General features: G+C 43.5%; 1 protein-coding gene across 1 annotated transcript; it reads left to right on the forward strand.

Moving 5' to 3' along the window:
- Positions 1-286: 286 nt before the first annotated feature.
- On the forward strand, positions 287-10,070 carry LOC139704787 (transmembrane protein 132B-like). Its single transcript, XM_071608997.1, has 4 exons — positions 287-465; positions 5,777-6,047; positions 7,841-8,032; positions 8,919-10,070. Exons 1-4 carry the CDS (start codon positions 302-304, stop codon positions 10,068-10,070), a joined length of 1,779 nt encoding a protein of 592 aa, XP_071465098.1. The 5' UTR covers positions 287-301.
- The last annotated feature ends 7,856 nt before the right edge of the window (positions 10,071-17,926 follow it).

Consider the following 17,926-nt stretch of genomic DNA (forward strand, 5'->3'; position numbering starts at 1 on the left):
GGTTGTGTAACTCCATTAAATTATGTTTACGGGTTTACTTGTCAGAGTTTTGTAACAAAATGGTTTTTCTGGAGTCTGTTTATCAGTATTTGTCACTAATTAGTGCCTACAAATTACCCTTTTATGGGAGTCATGTTCTTGCGGTCATCCTGGTGTCTTAATAAATCAGAGCTGTCACTGCTCACGTGCTTTGCTGTTGTTAGGTTTTGCTTGTGCTTTTCTTTCTGGTGCATCTCATGGTTCTCTCTCTTCCCCAAAGGTTTCCAACAACTGTGACTCCATTTTCGTGAATGGGAAGGAAATGAAGAGTAAAGTGGACACGATAGTGAACTTCACCCACCAGCACTTCACCTCCCAGGTGCAAGTCACTGTCTGGGTGCCCCGACTCCCCTTGCATATTGAGATCTCAGACACAGAGCTGAGCCAGATCAAGGGTTGGAGGATCCCGGTGGCCTCTAACAGAAGGTGAGGACCATACCACAGTGGGTTACAGTGGTCTGTGCTTGGGATTCAGATGAGTCTGACTTGGGACTCACTCACATTTTAGTATTAACACCTTTTAGAGTAGTTGTGAGGATTCAGTGAGATGATAGGTGTGCCTAGCATGGGGCCTGGCATTGGCTCAGCTGTTTTCCATCCCCATCTCACTCCCATTCATTCTTGTGTTCCTCTTCCTTAGTCTCCCTGCTCATGGATGTTGGTCATTTCTCATGGACACAATGCAGGGACTAAGACTGTGAGCTCTGGAGTGAGGCTGTCTAAGTTTTAAACCCTGGTTTTCCCACTTAAAGCTCTGTGAACTTGTCCATTCCTCAGTTTCTTTATCTGAATTGAGAATAATATTACTGAAAAGTTGTCTCAAGAATTCAGTGATGTGATGCGTACTCCAGTAGACAGAATTCTAAAGATGAACTGCTTGCTCTCCAAGATTCCCATCACCAAACACTGATCTGATAGGGTGGTGAGGGGACTTCACAGAAATAGCTACAAACAACTGATCAATGAAAAGTACCCTGGTGGGCCAGACCCATCAGATAAGCCATTTGAGAGCAGAACATTCTCCATAGCAATACATAATGGAAGTGGGAGGGATTTGAAGGTGTGAACATTTGGACAGAGTGTTGCTGGCTTTGAAAATGGACTGAGCCACATTTCAAGGAGAGAGGGTGACAGTATTTAGGAGCTGGGAGTAGCCTGAGGATGCGCACCAGTCAGAAAATGGGGGCCCCAGTCCTTCAACAAAAGGATCCAAATAACCTGCAACAACCAGACAGATCCTAGAGGTGGGCTCTTCCCTCACATCTGCTCATCAGGGTCAAGGCCAGAAACAGGAGAGGAAAGGCCAAGGTTGGCCTGAGTGGCAACAGGGAAGGTGGTGATGGCGCTCAGAATGTGAGAGGAGCATCCTGGGGAAATCACTCACTGCACAGACAACTGCAGGGCTGGTAGAAATCTAGATTTCAGAATGCTGCCACTGAGGGCCTGGAGGGAATTGAGGAAGGCCGATCCTTGCTAGGAGGCTGCAGAGTGCTCAGCAGAGCTGGATACTGCCGTTATGTGGAAAGCAAGTGAGGCTGGCTGTGGCTGAGGAGGTGATGGGTGTGCAACTTGGAGTCTTCTTGCTACATATGGTAAAATGCAAGAGGAGAGGTAAATGGAGGCAGGACTGTTAAAAAGGAACAGGACCTGAGGATGTTGAAGTTTTTAGCATCACTAGATGGCCAGCTATGGGAAAAGCAAGAGACTCCCTGTTGGAAAAGTGGGCCCTTCAGCAGAGGCCGAGGATGGAACTCAAGACTCTTCCCTGAAACCCGAAGGACAGGCCCAGAGCTGACTGCCTGTGTGGCTTCTTGATTTTGCCTCACCCTCTACCTCTTCCAGGGGTGTGCATTCTGCCTTTTGGGCAAAACTAGCAGGGAAGGAGTGGGTACCCCATGGTGTCTGAAACAGATCACCTGGGCTCCGAGCCCAAGTTGTCATTAGAGCCAAAGCTCAGAAAAGCCCATCAGCACTTGTGCACTGAAACAGAACAAAGTTACTAAAACATGTTTTAGTAGGATCCAGGGTTTTCTATCATAATATTCAGAATGTGCAGAAGAAAATCGAAAATCATTTGTTATACCAAGCAGGGAGAAAAAAAACCAAAGCTCTCAGTGAGGAATTACAAATAGCCCCAAAACAAAACAAAACAAAACAAAACAAAAATTAGAAAATCTCAGCAAGCACATGTACTCATCATAAAGAAGAAGATGTAAATCATAGGACTGAAAAAGAGAGTAACTGTCATTGGGGCTGTCAGAGGATCAAGTCAGTGGAGGGCAGACAAAAGAATTTACTCAATATGAGTAAGAGAGAAGTAGGTTGGGAACAAGCGAACAGAGCTTCAGGGACTTGTGAACAATGACAAAAGATCTAAAGTTCTGTAATTAGAATCTGAGGAGACAGGAAAGGGTATAGGGATGAAACAGTATTTGAAGAAATAGTGGCTGAAAACTTCCCAAATTTGACAAAAGACACAGCTTATGGATTTGAAAAGTTGGGAAATCACAAAAGTGACAAATCCAAAGAAATCCATGCCAAGGCAAATCATAATTAAGCTTGTGAAACTTAGAAGACAAAGGAAGAATCTTAAAAACATCCAGATATTACACTAATTTGAATGAGGATGAATTTCTCACCTGGGACCAAGGAGGCCAGAAAGATGTGGCACATTTTTCCAATGGTGAAAGAAAAGAACTGTCAGTCCTGAATCTATATCTGGAAAAAGTATTCTTCAAGAATGAAGGGGAAATAAAGACATTCTTACATGAAGAGAGATAGAATTTATTTCCAGGAGACCTACCCTCAAAGAATGGCTGGCGGAGCTTCTCCAAAGAAAAAGAAAATGATAACTGAAAAAGATTTGGAACTTTGAAAAGGAAAAAAGAATGACAGAATCAGTGAAAATTAAATAGGATAGAAGTCTTCCTGAATTAATGAATTTCTTAAATTATATTTGACAATCATATTTGGTTGAAACAAAAACTTAGGACCTCATCAATGTGGTGCTTAAAGCACATAGAGGAAGTCTTTAAAACAATTGTTTGTGAAAGCAGGGAGGCCAAGGAACCTAAATGGAATTAAGGTGCCTACCTTTCAAGTGGTCAAACTTTGTTACCAGGTCAAAATAAGTTATGCATGGAGGTTAAATTGCACACCCATGCATGCATACAGGCACAAGTGACTCTAAAGTTGGTGAAATCTGAATGAGCTCTGTGTGTGCCAAGGCCAATTGCTTGGTTTTGGTATTGTCCTCTCATTACAAAGATAGTCACTTTGCAGTACTGGGTAATGAGTGTATGGGATCTCTCCATACTTTTTCTTTCTTTCAGTGAATTTGTGATTATTTCAAAATTAAAAGTTAAAAGAATTAATAGAATACAGTTTATCTTAACCTAACAGAACTGTTTTATTTCAATAATTCAGAACTTCTAAAAGTTCACGTATTTACTGACAACTTTTATCATACTGCCACCTTTTAATGAAGTGTAAAATATACTTTATAATGCACTTCTTTCAGTTTTATCCACTTAATTAAGGGGAACTTCTCATCACTAGCACAAAAAAGACAGCTGGTATCATTTATTATAAAATAAATTGTATCAAAAATTAATACAAATAAAACAATGTTTTAAATTTCTGAGTAGATGCTGTCTCTCTGTGTGTCTTTGTTAAGTATCAGGACAGCATTTAAAGACTTTGTAGCACTGAACAGAAACAGTGCTGGTGATGTATTCTGATGGACTCAAAAATAGAATGGGAATGACTTTTCAGTATGTCACAATGTTTTTAATGCTGTGTCCCTTTCCCTCTGAAGGCATCTCTCTTACCCATAAAGATCTTTACTTCTTGCTTCAGGAAACTGGAATTGCTGGTCACAGTGCTGGTTCAAGGAGGCAGATTGACCTATTGTGAATTAACACATATTTCAGAAATCAAATGGAACTGGATGCAAGCCTGGTAGTTAGCAGTTGTCACGTGTTTTAGTCAGTTTGGGTCACTGAGATCAGAAGACCTGACAAGAACAACATAGAGAATGACAAGTGTATTTCAGCTCATGGTATCAGAGGTTCAGTCCATGGTCAGCTGACTCCATAGCTCTGGGCCAGAGGTGAGGAAGACCATCATGTCAGAAGGGCAGGGAGGAAGAAAGTAGCTCAGGACGTGGTAACCAAGAAGCAGAAAGAGTACCACACTCAGCAGGGACAAAATATAAACCCCTAAAGCCTACTCCCAGTGACCTGCCTCCTACAACTACCCCCCACTGCCTACAGTTACCACCAGTTAATACATATCAGTGGATTAATAGGTCACAGGTCTCATAATCTGATTTTTTCACCTCTGAACATTCTTTCATCGTTCCGTACATGAGCTTTTGGGAATGCCTCAGATCTAAACTGTAACACACGTGTTAACCACTGTGAGCCTTTTGTCATAGCCAAAGTGAAGATGAGGTTAGTTGTAGAGCCAGTGAGGATGCACACAGGGACAACCAGATTGGGCTTGGCCCTGCCTCTGCACATGATCAGTTACGTGGCCCCTTTCTTATCCACATGGTCAGGATAGCAGTCCAACGTCAGTCTTCAGGTTTTGTGAGGAATGAATGAGTTAAACGTGTGGCTGTTGTAAAGTCAGCTGTCATTGTGGGGAGACTAGGCCCATAGTAGGTGTAACAACAGTACATAGGAATTGCTGTCATTTCATCCCCTGATGTATTCCTCCTCACTGGTGGTCACAAACTAGGCAACAGCCATGAATCAAAGTCCTCTCCTATGAGGCCACAGGAGAGGTTCTTCTTTAGGGGAAGGTTCTGGAATTGCAGAACCAGAATATTTCTCAGGGTGGGCTGTGGATAGATGGAGAGCATGTGCCAGGATTGGAGGAAGGGCCAGAGCCTTGGTGAAGGAAAGCAAAAGCCAGAGTGGGTGAAAGGAGAGACCCACTCACAAGTTTTACCAGTAACACGAGCAGCTTTGCTCCCAGAGCAGTACTTGTGGGGAGGGCAGGATGTGCCAGGGGAGAGCACTCTGGCACCCCAAGGGCCTAAGCAGGAGGAAGCTGCTTCTGTGGAGTCCACTGGCCCAGGCCAGTGAGGAGTAGGAAATGAGAGCAGGCCAAGCCCACTGGCTCCTGGTTTATCTTTGCAGTTCCTAAGGGGCTTTCCCAGTGTCTTCACACCTTGATGTCCTTGGTCCTTGATCTTTATACTCCCAAAGGGGAGGAACAGGCAGCCATTCTTATTTTCATTTTCAGCATGAGGTACCTGAGCCCATGGGAGAGCAGAGCACCTGGCTCAAGGCCCAACAGGGAGTGCAAGCAGGAATCCAGACAGCTCCTCTGTCTCAGGACCTCGTATTTCCGCTTCAGAAGCCACGGTCTTGCTTCATTCCCACATGGGGAATCGTATTTTGATGCCCAGTTTCCAGAAGGCAAAGAGCAGAGGCTCCATTTCTGCCTGTCTGGTCTGGAGTCTCCTGTGGCAGTGGACCAGGGAAGCCAGGGTGCACTTGCTGTCCACCTTCTAAGTGTGAAGCAGCCTGTGTGGCTCACGGTGACTGCTGAAAAGGTATTGAATGAATTAACTGCTGAAAGTTGAGTGAATCAATGGATGAACAGATTTGGCCTGAGAAAAGCCACTTTATTTCACTCTGCGCCGTCACCTGGACTCTAAACCAGGGGCACATGACACTCTTTCCCAACAAGGATGCTTACTCTGTTGTGGTCTGTTTGTGTTCAGGCCCACCTGGGAGAGCGAAGACAAGGAGGACAAGGAAAAGAAGGGGCGAGGCTGCTCCCTGCAGTACCAGAATGCCCTGGTGCGCGTCCTCACCCAGTTTGTGACTGAGTCATCTGACTTGGGTCAGCTGACCTACATGTTGGGCCCAGACTGGCAGTTTGACATCACTGACCTTGTGACAGAGTTCATGAAGGTGGAGGAGCCCAGAGTCGCCCAGTTACAGGATGGCAGGACCCTGGTTGGTCGGGAGCCGGGAATCACCACTGTTCAGGTACAGGGGGTTCATGTTTTGCCACCTCTCCAACACCAGTACCTGCTGATGATGCAGGCAAATGCTGCCATGGAGGAGTGTGCACATGTGTGAGGGTGATTGTGCAAATGTGCAGATACTGAGTCTGCCTGTAACAGAATCATGAGAAGCAATAGAGTATTCACCAATTTTCATAACCTAAACACATTTTGTATTTTAGAGAGGATTGAGAAAAATGTCTGATCTGTTTTTACCAGAGAAAGCTAAATGAAACACATAGTGTAAGTCACCCTTTTCCCGATATGACACTGTTTTTTTTTTTTGTTTTTTTTTTAATCTGTACTAAGAGGTGGTAGAACCTCTGAAAGCAAATTTCTCCTCAACCTTGACATTTAACCATTTAGCTATATTATACCTTTAACAGTAAGCAAAGATTTTTTAAAGCATGTATTTGGCTATAAATCACAAAGAATCTATAGTTAAAAGCTCTCTATTTTCATCATACTAATAGTAAAATGATTTCTAACTGATTTTGGCAAGATTAAAAAAGAAAAAGTCACAGCTTGTTTTATTTTTGCAAATTTAAAATGTTACTGCTCATAGTTAATTATGTCTTATTTTAGGTGTTGCCAAAGTTAATTTTCGACAAAGTTGAGTTAAATATGTAACATTCTATATTTGTGTCTATTTCTGTGTAATATATTACCACCAATTTAACATTTCAAGACAACAGTAGTTTATTAAGTTATATTCTGTGGGTACACAGTCCTGGTGGGTGGGCTGGTTCTATGCTTAGGGTTCCTAAGGCTGAGATCCAGGTGCTGGCTGGGCTTGGCCCTTAATCTTGGAGTTTTGGAAACTCATTGGATTTTAATCTCATTCAGTTTCTTGGAAGAATTTAGCTCTCTTATAGTTATAGCACTGAGGTCACAGTTTCCTTACTGTCAGCCAGGTGTTGCCCTGTCCTCTAAGAGGACCCCTCCATTCCTTCTCACATGGTCCCTCTCTCATCAGTAATGGCTGGATTCATTCCTTCTCACACTTAGAGTCTGAATTCTCCTGCTACCAGCTGCGGAACACACTCTGCTGTTAAGGGTTCCTGTATAATTCGGGAGACCCTTGTTTTAGAGCCAGCTATGCCATATAACAATGTGATTGTAGAGTGCTTTCTCATTATGTTTGAAGGTTAAGGTCAACATTTAGGGGGACTATTCTAGAAATTGTGCCTTTGACATATTCCTGTCCCAGTTTCAGTCTTCCATGGTTGTACATTAGATGGTAAAGTGGTAGGAATGGCTCCTTAGGACATGACTATTCCCTGCCCCACTTTAACTGTTCATCCAGTTATCCCACAGTGGTCCACACAGTGATCATATTGTCCCATGATAGGCATCTAACCTGCCCATTGGAAGGGATGTGAGCAGAAGAGGGCTGAGCACCATTTCCTTCAAAAGAGTTGACCACAGGCCACTGCTTTCAAAGCCTGAATGTCGATTGTTGGGAAAGCGCTACTCTTTGAGTGCTGAGTACCAAGGCAGGCAATTTGAGTTATTGCCTCTAACTTAAAACAAGCTTATCTCAGAAAATACACTGTTGTTATCATGGCATGAATCCCAAGAAAGGAAGTGGATTAAGGTGACCTTTATAAAACTCCTTCAAGTGCTAAGTTTAATTGGACAATGGCAGGATGCCTACGTAAGCAGTCTTCCTGTGTGCACTCTGTAGAGCACTGCAGAGTCTCCCGAGGCCCCGCCAGCTCCAGGACTTGAAATTGTCACGTGGGCAGAGACCGCGCTTTCTCACTTACTCCCCAGGTCCTCTCACCTCTCTCTGACTCCATCCTGGCTGAGAAGACAGTTATTGTCCTGGATGACCGCGTCACCATCGTGGAGCTGGGCGTTCAGCTGGTGGCTGGCTTGTCCCTCTCCCTGCAGCCTCACAGGGTGGACCGAAGGGTCATGGTCTCCACAGTGGCTGCCCAGGATGTCCTCCAGGCCCCACAGCAGGTGAGAGCCTGGAGGCCTGTGCCCTGGTCCATGGTCAGCTCCTCTCCAGGTCGTTTTGTCCTACACAGAGGGTCAGCAGGGTCTCGCAGCCCCTTGCAGCCCCTTGCTGTTCTTGGAGCTGCTCCCTGCATCTCCCCCAGCACATGGGGTCTAGGAAAGCGTGCAGAGATTGAGTCTCATTTCCTCTGCCGTTTGTTCTCCAGTAGGATAACCTGTGATAGGCACAGTCTGCTGTTGGACTGTGAGCTGGGGGCCATGTTTTTTTACCTTGGCCAAACCAAATGGGTAATTTTTGATACTGCATCTTGCTAAATTGCTGAGACTGGCCCTGAACTCATGATCCTCCTGCCTTAGCCTCCTGGTTGGCTAGGATTACAGGTGTGCATCACTGTGCCTGGCTGTTGCAAATCATTTATAAAGATAACCGAGGCACTGGGCCGTTCAAGCAGTCCAACTTCATAATCCATCGTTTACCAAGAAATTTACCAGAGTGCGTTTTGCTTCATCAGCATTGGCTTCCTAATAAAGAAGGTTCAAAGCAATATTATCTTTAGCAGTAGCCTGATTAGTTGCACCTAAAATAGATTCAGATAAATTGCCTGGTCTTTCAAAGTGTTTTTAGAAAGGTCAAAGTCAAATTCTTTGATATGGCATGCAGTAAATTAATTTACACTTTAGTGCATTCATGAAAGCTTGTTATTTATTTCTCATACCAGTGATGCTCCGGCAGATTATTGATGCCAGTTCAAGGCATGACAAGAACTGTTAAAGATTATAAAATTGAAGATTTTTTTTCTACATATACTTAAAAGCGTTTATATAGGAAATCTTGCTTATGTTGTAAATTTGAAGGGAGCTGATCATGCTTTGATTTCGTTTCCCTCAGGAAGCCATAGTCAGTTCTTGGATTTTGTTCAGTGATGGCTCCGTGACACCTTTAGACATTTATGATCCCAAGGATTTTTCCATAACTGTCTCATCATTGGATGAAATGGTGGTGTCTGTCCAGCCAAACTTGCAGTCCCAGTGGCCAGTTGTGGTTGCAGAGGGTGAAGGACAAGGGCCCCTGATAAAGTTGGAGATGATGATCAGCGAGCCTTGCCAGAAGACCAAGAGGAAGAGTGTTTTTGCTGTGGGTAAAGGAAGCGTCAAGGTCAGGTTTGCACCAGGCATAGAGGAGGAGCACCGAGGAGGCAGCAATGACATTGAGGGTGTGAACCGGGAATACAAAGATCACCTGAGCAACTCCATAGAGCGGGAAGGGAGCCAGGAGCGAGCAGTCCAGGAATGGCTCCAGCGTGGGGGCCCTGCTGGCCCAGAGGACAGGACCAACAGGAGCACAACCCTGCCACTGCCTGGAGAGGGGAAGGACAAGAAGCTACTCAAGAGTGGTGGTGCAGATGCCTTCACCAGCTTCCCCACCCAGGGGAAGTTTCCAGAATCCAGTAACCCTAGTGACCTTACAGTGGCCTCCAGGGGCTTGACGGACTTGGAGATCAGCATGTACGCCCTGCTCTGCGTCTTCTGCCTGGCCATCCTGGTCTTCCTGATCAACTGTGTGGCATTTGCCTGGAAGTACAGACACAAAAGGCTTGCGGTGAGCGAGCAGGGCAACATCCCCCACTCCCACGACTGGGTCTGGCTTGGGAACGAGGTGGAGCTTTTGGAGAACCCAGTGGACATCACGCTCCCCTCGGAGGAGTGCACGACCATGATAGACAGGGGGCTGCAGTTCGAGGAGAGGAACTTCCTGCTGAACGGAGGTTCCCAGAAGCCCTTCCACAGTCAGCTGCTCAGACCTTCTGACTATGTCTATGAGAAAGAGATGAAAAATGAACCTGTGAACTCTTCTGGCCCGAAGAGGAAGAGGGTCAAGTTTACTTCCTACACCACCATCCTCCCTGAGGATGGGGGCCCGTACACCAACTCCATCCTGTTTGGCTGTGATGACAACATCAAGTGGGTCTGCCAGGACATGGGGCTGGGGGACTCACAGGACTTCGGAGACTATATGGAAAGACTGCAGGACCAGATGTAAACTCCTTTCTTATGTTGTATTCACCTTTATGCCTTCTGTTTTCTGAACGGTGGAGCAGTGAGTCTGATCAGCAATAGGGTGACTTCACAAAGCTGAGTTCGTGGAGGTCTGGAGGGAGCCCTTTCTAAGCATGTTTCAGAGGCCTGGAGAGTTACGTCAGCTGGGTTTTAAGCTGGTAAATGCCTCTAAAACAGCTACATGTAGGGACTGGAGGAATTCTGTGACAACAGTTTTGCCTACAGCCTGGTACCAGCTCAGTGCAGGTAGAGTAAACCTGACCCCACAGACATTGTTAGTCATCTCATGGCGAATGGCTGTGTGTAGTGAGGAGAGATTTGGATGGTGATTTTCCTGTTCCTAGACCTTTTAAAGCACAGTGGGCAGGTACAGCCCGTGGACTGGGTTTGGACACACATGAGAGGTGACTGAATGTAGCTATCCTTATTTGTTAGGAGCGCTGCTCAGTATTTTTATATACATTTCCACCTGCACCTGTTCCTTTGACCTCTGGAATTTTTTTTTGAAACATGAAGAGAAGAAATTTCAGTCTTTGAGATCTGTGTGATTTACAAATGAGTTTTATTCCCTGGGATTTGCTGCGTCACCTCATTTCCTGGGTCTCCATACAGGATGTCAGTTTTTTCAAGTTTTGAGCACTTCTTTCTTTAGTGACAGCATCTAAGAAGCTTATTCTCACTTTCTTTTTCCTACCTTTTGCTGTTGAGCTTTCTTGTGTATGACTGGGACAGGGGTTTTGCTTAAAATGTTGATATCCGGTGAGGGAGTGTCATCTCTTTACATTTTTCTATGTGAAGTTTAAAACAACTTGGAGGAAAGTTGTGAACACACACATTTATTTTGTCCTCTGTTTGCTAAGAATCCTAGGGAGCTCCTGGAGTACACTGCTGAGGGCAGAAATCCCCTAGGGAGCAGTGATTATGCAGGTTCTTTGTAGTCAACACAATGTACCATCCAAACTGAATCTAAAGGTAGAATCCATCTACATCTGCGCTGAAGGGAAATTGCCCAGGAAATGGCTTCCAATTAAACTTTCCATTTTACCAGAAAAAAAATTAAATGATGTTTCAAGTTAGCAATACATATAAATTATCCATACAATAACTAACTTCACAGGTGTGCATTTGTGGGAAAAGCAATGGGTTCCCCCCAGAATTCACAAAAATAAATGACTGTTCCAGAGTCCAAGAAGCAGCTATTATGAACAAATTATAGCTATTGAAAAATCAGAGTGCTAAGAGGAAAAAAGTTATTCTTGTATAATTTTTAAATAAAAATATTTAGAATCATCATGAATCATCATCTCAAAGCAAGAATTTCAGATTAACAAAATTCGACATTTTTATTTATTAAAATGCTGTAGGTGGAAAAGCAGACACTGGACTAATCTGTCTCATTATGAGTTAACTGAGCCATTTGCATCCCTAAGAAATGGAATTTGAAAGGCCCAAAGTAGGAGGCACTTGCAGCAAGTCACCCTTACTCCCAGTGGCTAACAACTGAGCTATTCAAAAGAGAATTGTTTTCATTCAATTGCTCTCTTATTTTAGATTCTCATGGATGGGAACTTGATTATAACTCAGCCTCTTCTAGCCATGAAGCAGCAACCAGAAATTTCTCCTATATCTCTTGCATACCACAAACAGGGCTGAAATTGCAGGTGGTATAGTGGTGACCTCAGAGGCTGATATTGGATTGGTTTTATAAGTATTTAAAATGGCGCTTAGGAGCTGAAGCCAGGGACTGCAGAGAGCTTCAACTTAACTGGAGAATGAAGCAGAATACCTAGGCCTTAACTGCAAAAGGAGTTTGCAGGACAGCTGGTGCCTTTTAGAAGAGCTCCCTGGTTAGCCAGTGGCCTTTCAGAGGGCTTAGTGGGAAGGTAGCACAGAACAGCTGTGAGGACAGAAGAGAGTTCATGCCTGATGGATGCACAGCCAAGCTATCCAGGAAGTCTGGCTCCTTCTTGGAGACATTTTCAGTTCCATCTTCTTTTGGAGCTTCAACATCAAAGAAATAATGGAGGTCCTTTCTGAAAGTGAGGAGTGTGAACTGAAGGGGAGGGGTTTACTCAGCAGGCTGCCTCCCAACCACTGGCACATCGAGACTTTGGTGGGGGCATAGTTTGGGAGGAATTGCCATTGTCGTGGGGAGCATCACTAAGGAACATACAAATCGGAGCCTTTCCTGAGGTGGGAACATGGGGCAGGGACAGAGAGCAAACAGGGAGTATTGGGTTGTGCCAGATTAGCCTAAATGGAGCTGGAAGCTGACCATGATCCTGAAGAAGCTTCTGGTGGACAACACAGACTCACCTAGCATGAATCAGCGCCCATATAGTCAGCTGTGCTCCTTCACATTAGAGTTCAGTTAGTTCAACATGGAGGAAGTCAAATGGAAGGTCATGGGAAAGGGTCCCTTTTACTATATAATATCCACTCACACACACACACACACACACACACACACATATGTACACGTGTGTGTGCTTGAAGCTGAAGAGTCAAACGTAGACCATTTAATGGGACTCAAGAGTGACAGTTGTTTTCAGATGTGGCGTGGACACCTTTCATTGAAGTATTTTATGCTCCTATTTACTGCAGAGTATAAACCATGGGTTAGATCACCTTGTTTTCCAGCTAGTCAGCCACAGCTATTAAGCACTACACCTCAAGATACCTAAACCCAAACGGGAACAACATAAACTATTAAGCCTTGAACTCCAGTTTCCAGTCACCATGCTTTCACCTGTCTTCATTCTTTGGGTTTTCATGGTTGAGATATTCAGATCCTGGGGCTCCATGAATAACCTAGCCCCAGGTTGTTAAGGGCTGCCAAGTCCCCTTTTCCCCCATAGAGTGGCACGCTCAGACTCCTCCTGAGGGAGGAACCAGCAGGCTGTGGACATTGGTCGCAGGCAGGGAGCTTGAGATGTGAGCTGAGGACTGCGTGGCTTGGAGCAGTTGAAGATGTGCAGCCACTGTCTCCAGGTCCCGGTGTTCCTCTTTCAAGTCCAGAGTACAGGGACCAAGAAGCAGCTGCCAGACCCAAAAGCCTGCTTTTAAACATAGGTGTGCTGCATTTGAGAGAGCAAGAAGAGGAAGAAAAAGATCCCGCAAACCCCAGAATACTCTGTGTACCAAGAGAAGAAACATCACCTTCCTAGCAGTTGCACACACTGGCCAGGGTAAATTCCCAGCCTACAATAATCCTCCATATCTACACAGAAAGTTTCGATTTATGCACATGAATGCAGTGAAAACATGGATTGGTGTTTCTGTCCCATCGCCATATCTGGAGATATGTACTTGCTGATTTTTAAGTTTTAAGAAGTCCACCTTTGTGTAAGTTGATCAGCTTTTTAGAAAGGGATCTTTGTAATATTGGCAAATTGAGACCATAGTAAAAGTTTTGTCAGCAAAGATCCATTCAGTCCACTGAGGGTGGCTTCATCTGAATCCTGCATGCCACTGGCATCATTGGGCTTTCTACTCTAATCATCTTAAAAACTATCTTAATTCTCCATTCTGGTCTCTGTAAATGACCCCTAAGATGGTTTATAAACTTAGTAACCTTCCTCTCAATTAAAATTACATATGTGTTCTGTGACGTACATCACCTGTATGTAAAGGGACAGGTTGGATGGTGGAAAAGCTATGCTGAAATGTGGATATCAGATATTTTTATATGTAATATAGACATTACACTGAAACTCTGAGAGGTGTATTAGAATAAACACATTTTAAAATAAAAGCATGCAAAACTGTAGCATTTAAATGTACAGACCTCCAACTCAAAAATATCTCAACTGATGATGGGAAAAACATTTGGACCTGACATCGTGAAATGCATTGAGTTAGGAATTCTGGCCTGGAAAGGACGTGGCTCATGTTGGCAATGTTGATGAAACTTGCTGGAATATTTTGATTTTGCTCTTCATTACTTTTGGATCTTTCCTTTTTTTCCTGGAAATATTTCAGAAATAAAGTGACTTCACTTTTCCAGCATAACGGTATATTCTAACCACAGGGTAATTCATCGTTTTTAACATGAAAATAAACATTTAAACATTCTTCAATTGTTTCATTATTTTACCTACATGTTCCTTTTCTAATTTCAACTTCTGTATGATTGGCTATATTTATAGATACATATATTTTTCTTTTCAGCCAGAGATTGTAACATCCTTGATGACATAATAAATGGACACCCAAACGAAATATTCCCTAAAAGTCAAAGATGACTTTGAGATTTAAAAATTTTCCCATTTGTTTTCCTAACAGGCTGGGGAAACTTTCCAGATATCTTACAAAGAGGACTCATTTCTCATGTCTCTGTTGAGGGTCAGACCACCTTGAAATCAGATCTAAAGTGCAAGGTGCAGTGGGTGTTTGGTAGTGTAATAACTGACCACCCTCTGGCTTTCTCTGGTCAGTGACTTGGTTTTGTGGATGCATTTGGGCAGTAGCTTTGCATGGGCTTGAGCCTGGGTGCTGAGGATCCAGATGGAAGCTCTAGAGATGCAAATGAGACACAGGATAGCAGGTGCCTCTGCTTATAAGATGAGGTAGCTGGTTCATTTGAGGGACTGGTGGGTGTGTTGGCCAAGTACATTTCTTGAAACTGCCAGTGTTATCTTTGGCACTTTGGCAAATACTACCCATTGTTCCAGGGTGCATATGAGTGTCTCAGGCAGTAACTTGGCATGTCGTAAATGTTTCATGCCACACCTGGTCTCTCATCAGACCCTTCAGACCCCTGTAAATGCTGGCTTGTGAAATGTAGGCTGTGAGGTAGTTGGCTTGTGAAATCTAGGCTGTGAGGTAGCAGGCTTTCTTGCTTATTTATAAAATGTTTGGCTCATTTGGCAGCAAATGAGCCAAAAAACTTTGCTAGGTGTACAAACCCACCCCCCATCAGGATTACTTTTCAGCACTTGGGTAATTATTACCCACTAACAGCTTTCAAAGCTTCTTTCTCCTTGAAACATGGGAGGACTGAGCCACAGAACCCAGATATCTTGTCCTAGAGCTCAGTGTGTCTGTTCACAGTTTATATCTCAAAAAGAGAAGGAACAAAAAAGAAAGTTTGAAATGAGATATGTAATACAGGGATCACTGTGTATTTATTTTTTTGTGCATATGAGCACAAAATGCAAAAACTGTATTTCAGTTTTTTTAAAATATTAAAGTCCTTAATACTTGTTAGTTTCATTATGACTTTATACAATTTGGATAGGTAATGGAGTGTTTTTGTTGTTTCCTTTTAGAAATTTCTAAAAGTATAAAAGTAGAGACATCTAACCTGGGTTACAGTGTTTACAGACTGTTCCATGGTTCAAACAAGTAGGACACCAACGCTTTCCAGGTGGAAATTCAAGTTCATTCAGGTACATTATCTTCCCAGTTTAAGGGAGCAATAATGTTGTCAACTCAATGCTGAACAACCTTCGTGTTCTATAAAACGTCTTCAAAATTTCTTTGGCTTTAATTGCTCCTCTTGGTCAGTTGTTCAGATGAAATATTGGTCATTGTATGTTAAAGATTGAATCTCATTAAGATGCTACAGAACCTGAGAAGACAATAATGGCTTTTTCATACATCTCCACCACCCTCTGCAGTGATACACTTTAGAGTTGGATGCTGCTTTGGAATTTGGCGTCTGTGTGATGCTGATTTTTTTTACCTGTTTGAAAATATTATGGTCCCTTCTTCATATCTGTAGTACTTGATTCCAGGTCCCCCCGAAGTTACAAAAATCTGAGGATGCAAGTTCTTTATGTAAAAAAGGTATAGTAGGATTTGCCCAGAACCTATACAACCCTCCTGTAGAGTTGAAATGATTTCTATATTACTTATGATTCCTAACACAATGTCAATGCTATGTAAATAGTTGTTATACTGTACTGTTTAGGGAATAATTACCAGGAATAAGTATTCATGTTTAATACAGATGTATTTTTTTTCTGAATGGGTTGATCTGGGTTGAATCAGTGGATGTAGAAGCTGTGGATATGGAGGGCCACTGCACTTCTTCAGGATAGCGGAACTTACTTTTGACTTGGCACTTCTTTTTCACTTCCTTCTACCAAAAAGAGCACATGGGGTTTTCTACTTTCCATTCTAAGGTTGGAGCTGAAAGACCTACTACTTTACTGTTACCTCTCCTATAGGAATCTGACTCACTGAATGAAATAGCTTATGTTGTATTCACTTCACTCCAAGATGCTTCCTTAGAGAATGTGTCTTTTCTCCTGATCACTATCACTTAGGGTCTCCATTTTTCCCATGTATATTCCTAAATGGTACAAGCATTTCCATTCCATGAACATCGTGGGCTGACAGGAAGCACACCACTCCTGCACTCAGCATCCACATTGCCAATCTCCACTGGACACATCTGGAAACGTGCAGTAGACCTTCCACCATCCCAGTTCTTCTGTGCAGTAAAGTGTTCCACAGCCACCAGTTCAGACACCAGAAGATGCCAGGACTGGCAGATGTCCCTCCTCTTAGCACCGATCCAGTGGCTTCCTTCCTTAGTTGTCCTCCTCTGGAGCCTTACTTTGGACTTACAGCCAGGGCGACAATTCAGAATTCAGAGTGGATTCTGAGAACAAACCCGTTGTCCAGGGCTCCATTACGAGATATTCTAGGCCTTCTCCACACATCGTTGTTGGTTTAAGCAAACATCAAAACTGAAAGGCAGGATCTGAGAGTGGAGAACTAAGGAAAGAAATGCTTGAGCTCAGAGGAAAAGACGTGAGACCCAGTGAGAAGCAGCACACCCACACACTGAGCACCACACTGCAGGGCCACGCTCACAGGGGGCAGCCGCATGTCTTCTGTGGCCAATCATTTTTACAGTGCTGATAGATGTCTAGAGAGCATGATGTTACCTAGAGATTTAAACCTGTGTCCCCCTTATCAGGCCCAGCCTCAGATGCCTCCTGTACAGGTGGACCCTTGGCTGTAGACCATAGTGAGTGGCCAGACACACTGGACCCAGTCAACTGTACATTCTGGGTGGTTTCCAGGCAGCAAATAGAAGAAATAATTTTTATCTGGCATTTGGAAGAAAAGGGTGTTATCCCTTACTTTTTACTTTTCTGAAATCGGATTCTTAATGCCAGATATTATGAACAGAGCATGCTGGTATCACCCTGTGCTTCTCTGACTCTTGGTTGTGTAATGTATTTATCCATTTCGATGCCCATGGCTTTCAGTACAACCTGTTGTGTATGTTCCACAGTGTACCTCACCATACATGTAAAGGCACTTCCAAATATTTTAAAAAGAATAAATAAAACATGTTGGATGATTTCTTGTGTTAGTAAGACAATTAATTGGTAGGTTCCAGGAAAGGATCGCTTCAAAAAGACATTCCAAGGAAGATACTGAGAAATCCTCAAGTTGTACATAGAGGTGGCCATAACTACATTGTCATAGCTGTCATTGTCATGGACATCTATTGTCTGAGACCCTAAGAGTTAGAGAAAATAATGACTTATTTAAGTCTGAGAGAAAGATTCCAGGAGAAACAGGCTGCCCTTGAGCTCCAGGGAAAATCTCGAGAACTTGTTGAGTCCAAGTCTTGCTCATCACTGACATTCCCGAGTGGCCCTGAGTGTCTATAGCTAAGACAGGCAAATTCAGTTCTTGGAGAAGGCCAAGAAAAGTCCCTATTTCCATAAAGCTTACAAAGTTGAATTTTAATGAGAGAAAAAACTTTATTCAAATGTGTCCCTGCCAGACAGGGGCTGTTAGTTCTATGTATAAAACTGGAGATGCAGGAAAACTCACGCAGGCGCCAATTGCATTTAACTCGGGAACAACTAA

Source organism: Marmota flaviventris, chromosome 1 (assembly GCF_047511675.1).
Source record: "Marmota flaviventris isolate mMarFla1 chromosome 1, mMarFla1.hap1, whole genome shotgun sequence".
Taxonomy (NCBI): domain Eukaryota; kingdom Metazoa; phylum Chordata; class Mammalia; order Rodentia; family Sciuridae; genus Marmota; species Marmota flaviventris.

What these genes read in the sequence shown, in the direction of transcription:
- LOC139704787 (XM_071608997.1), top strand. Translation starts at nt 302, where the DNA reads ATGAAGAGTAAAGTGGACACGATAGTGAACTTCACCCACCAGCACTTC. An exon ending in CCGGTGGCCTCTAACAGAAG is followed by an intron (nt 466 to 5,776) that starts GTGAGGACCATA and finishes GTTTGTGTTCAG; the next exon opens with GCCCACCTGGGAGAGCGAAG. An exon ending in CGGGAATCACCACTGTTCAG is followed by an intron (nt 6,048 to 7,840) that starts GTACAGGGGGTT and finishes CTTACTCCCCAG; the next exon opens with GTCCTCTCACCTCTCTCTGA.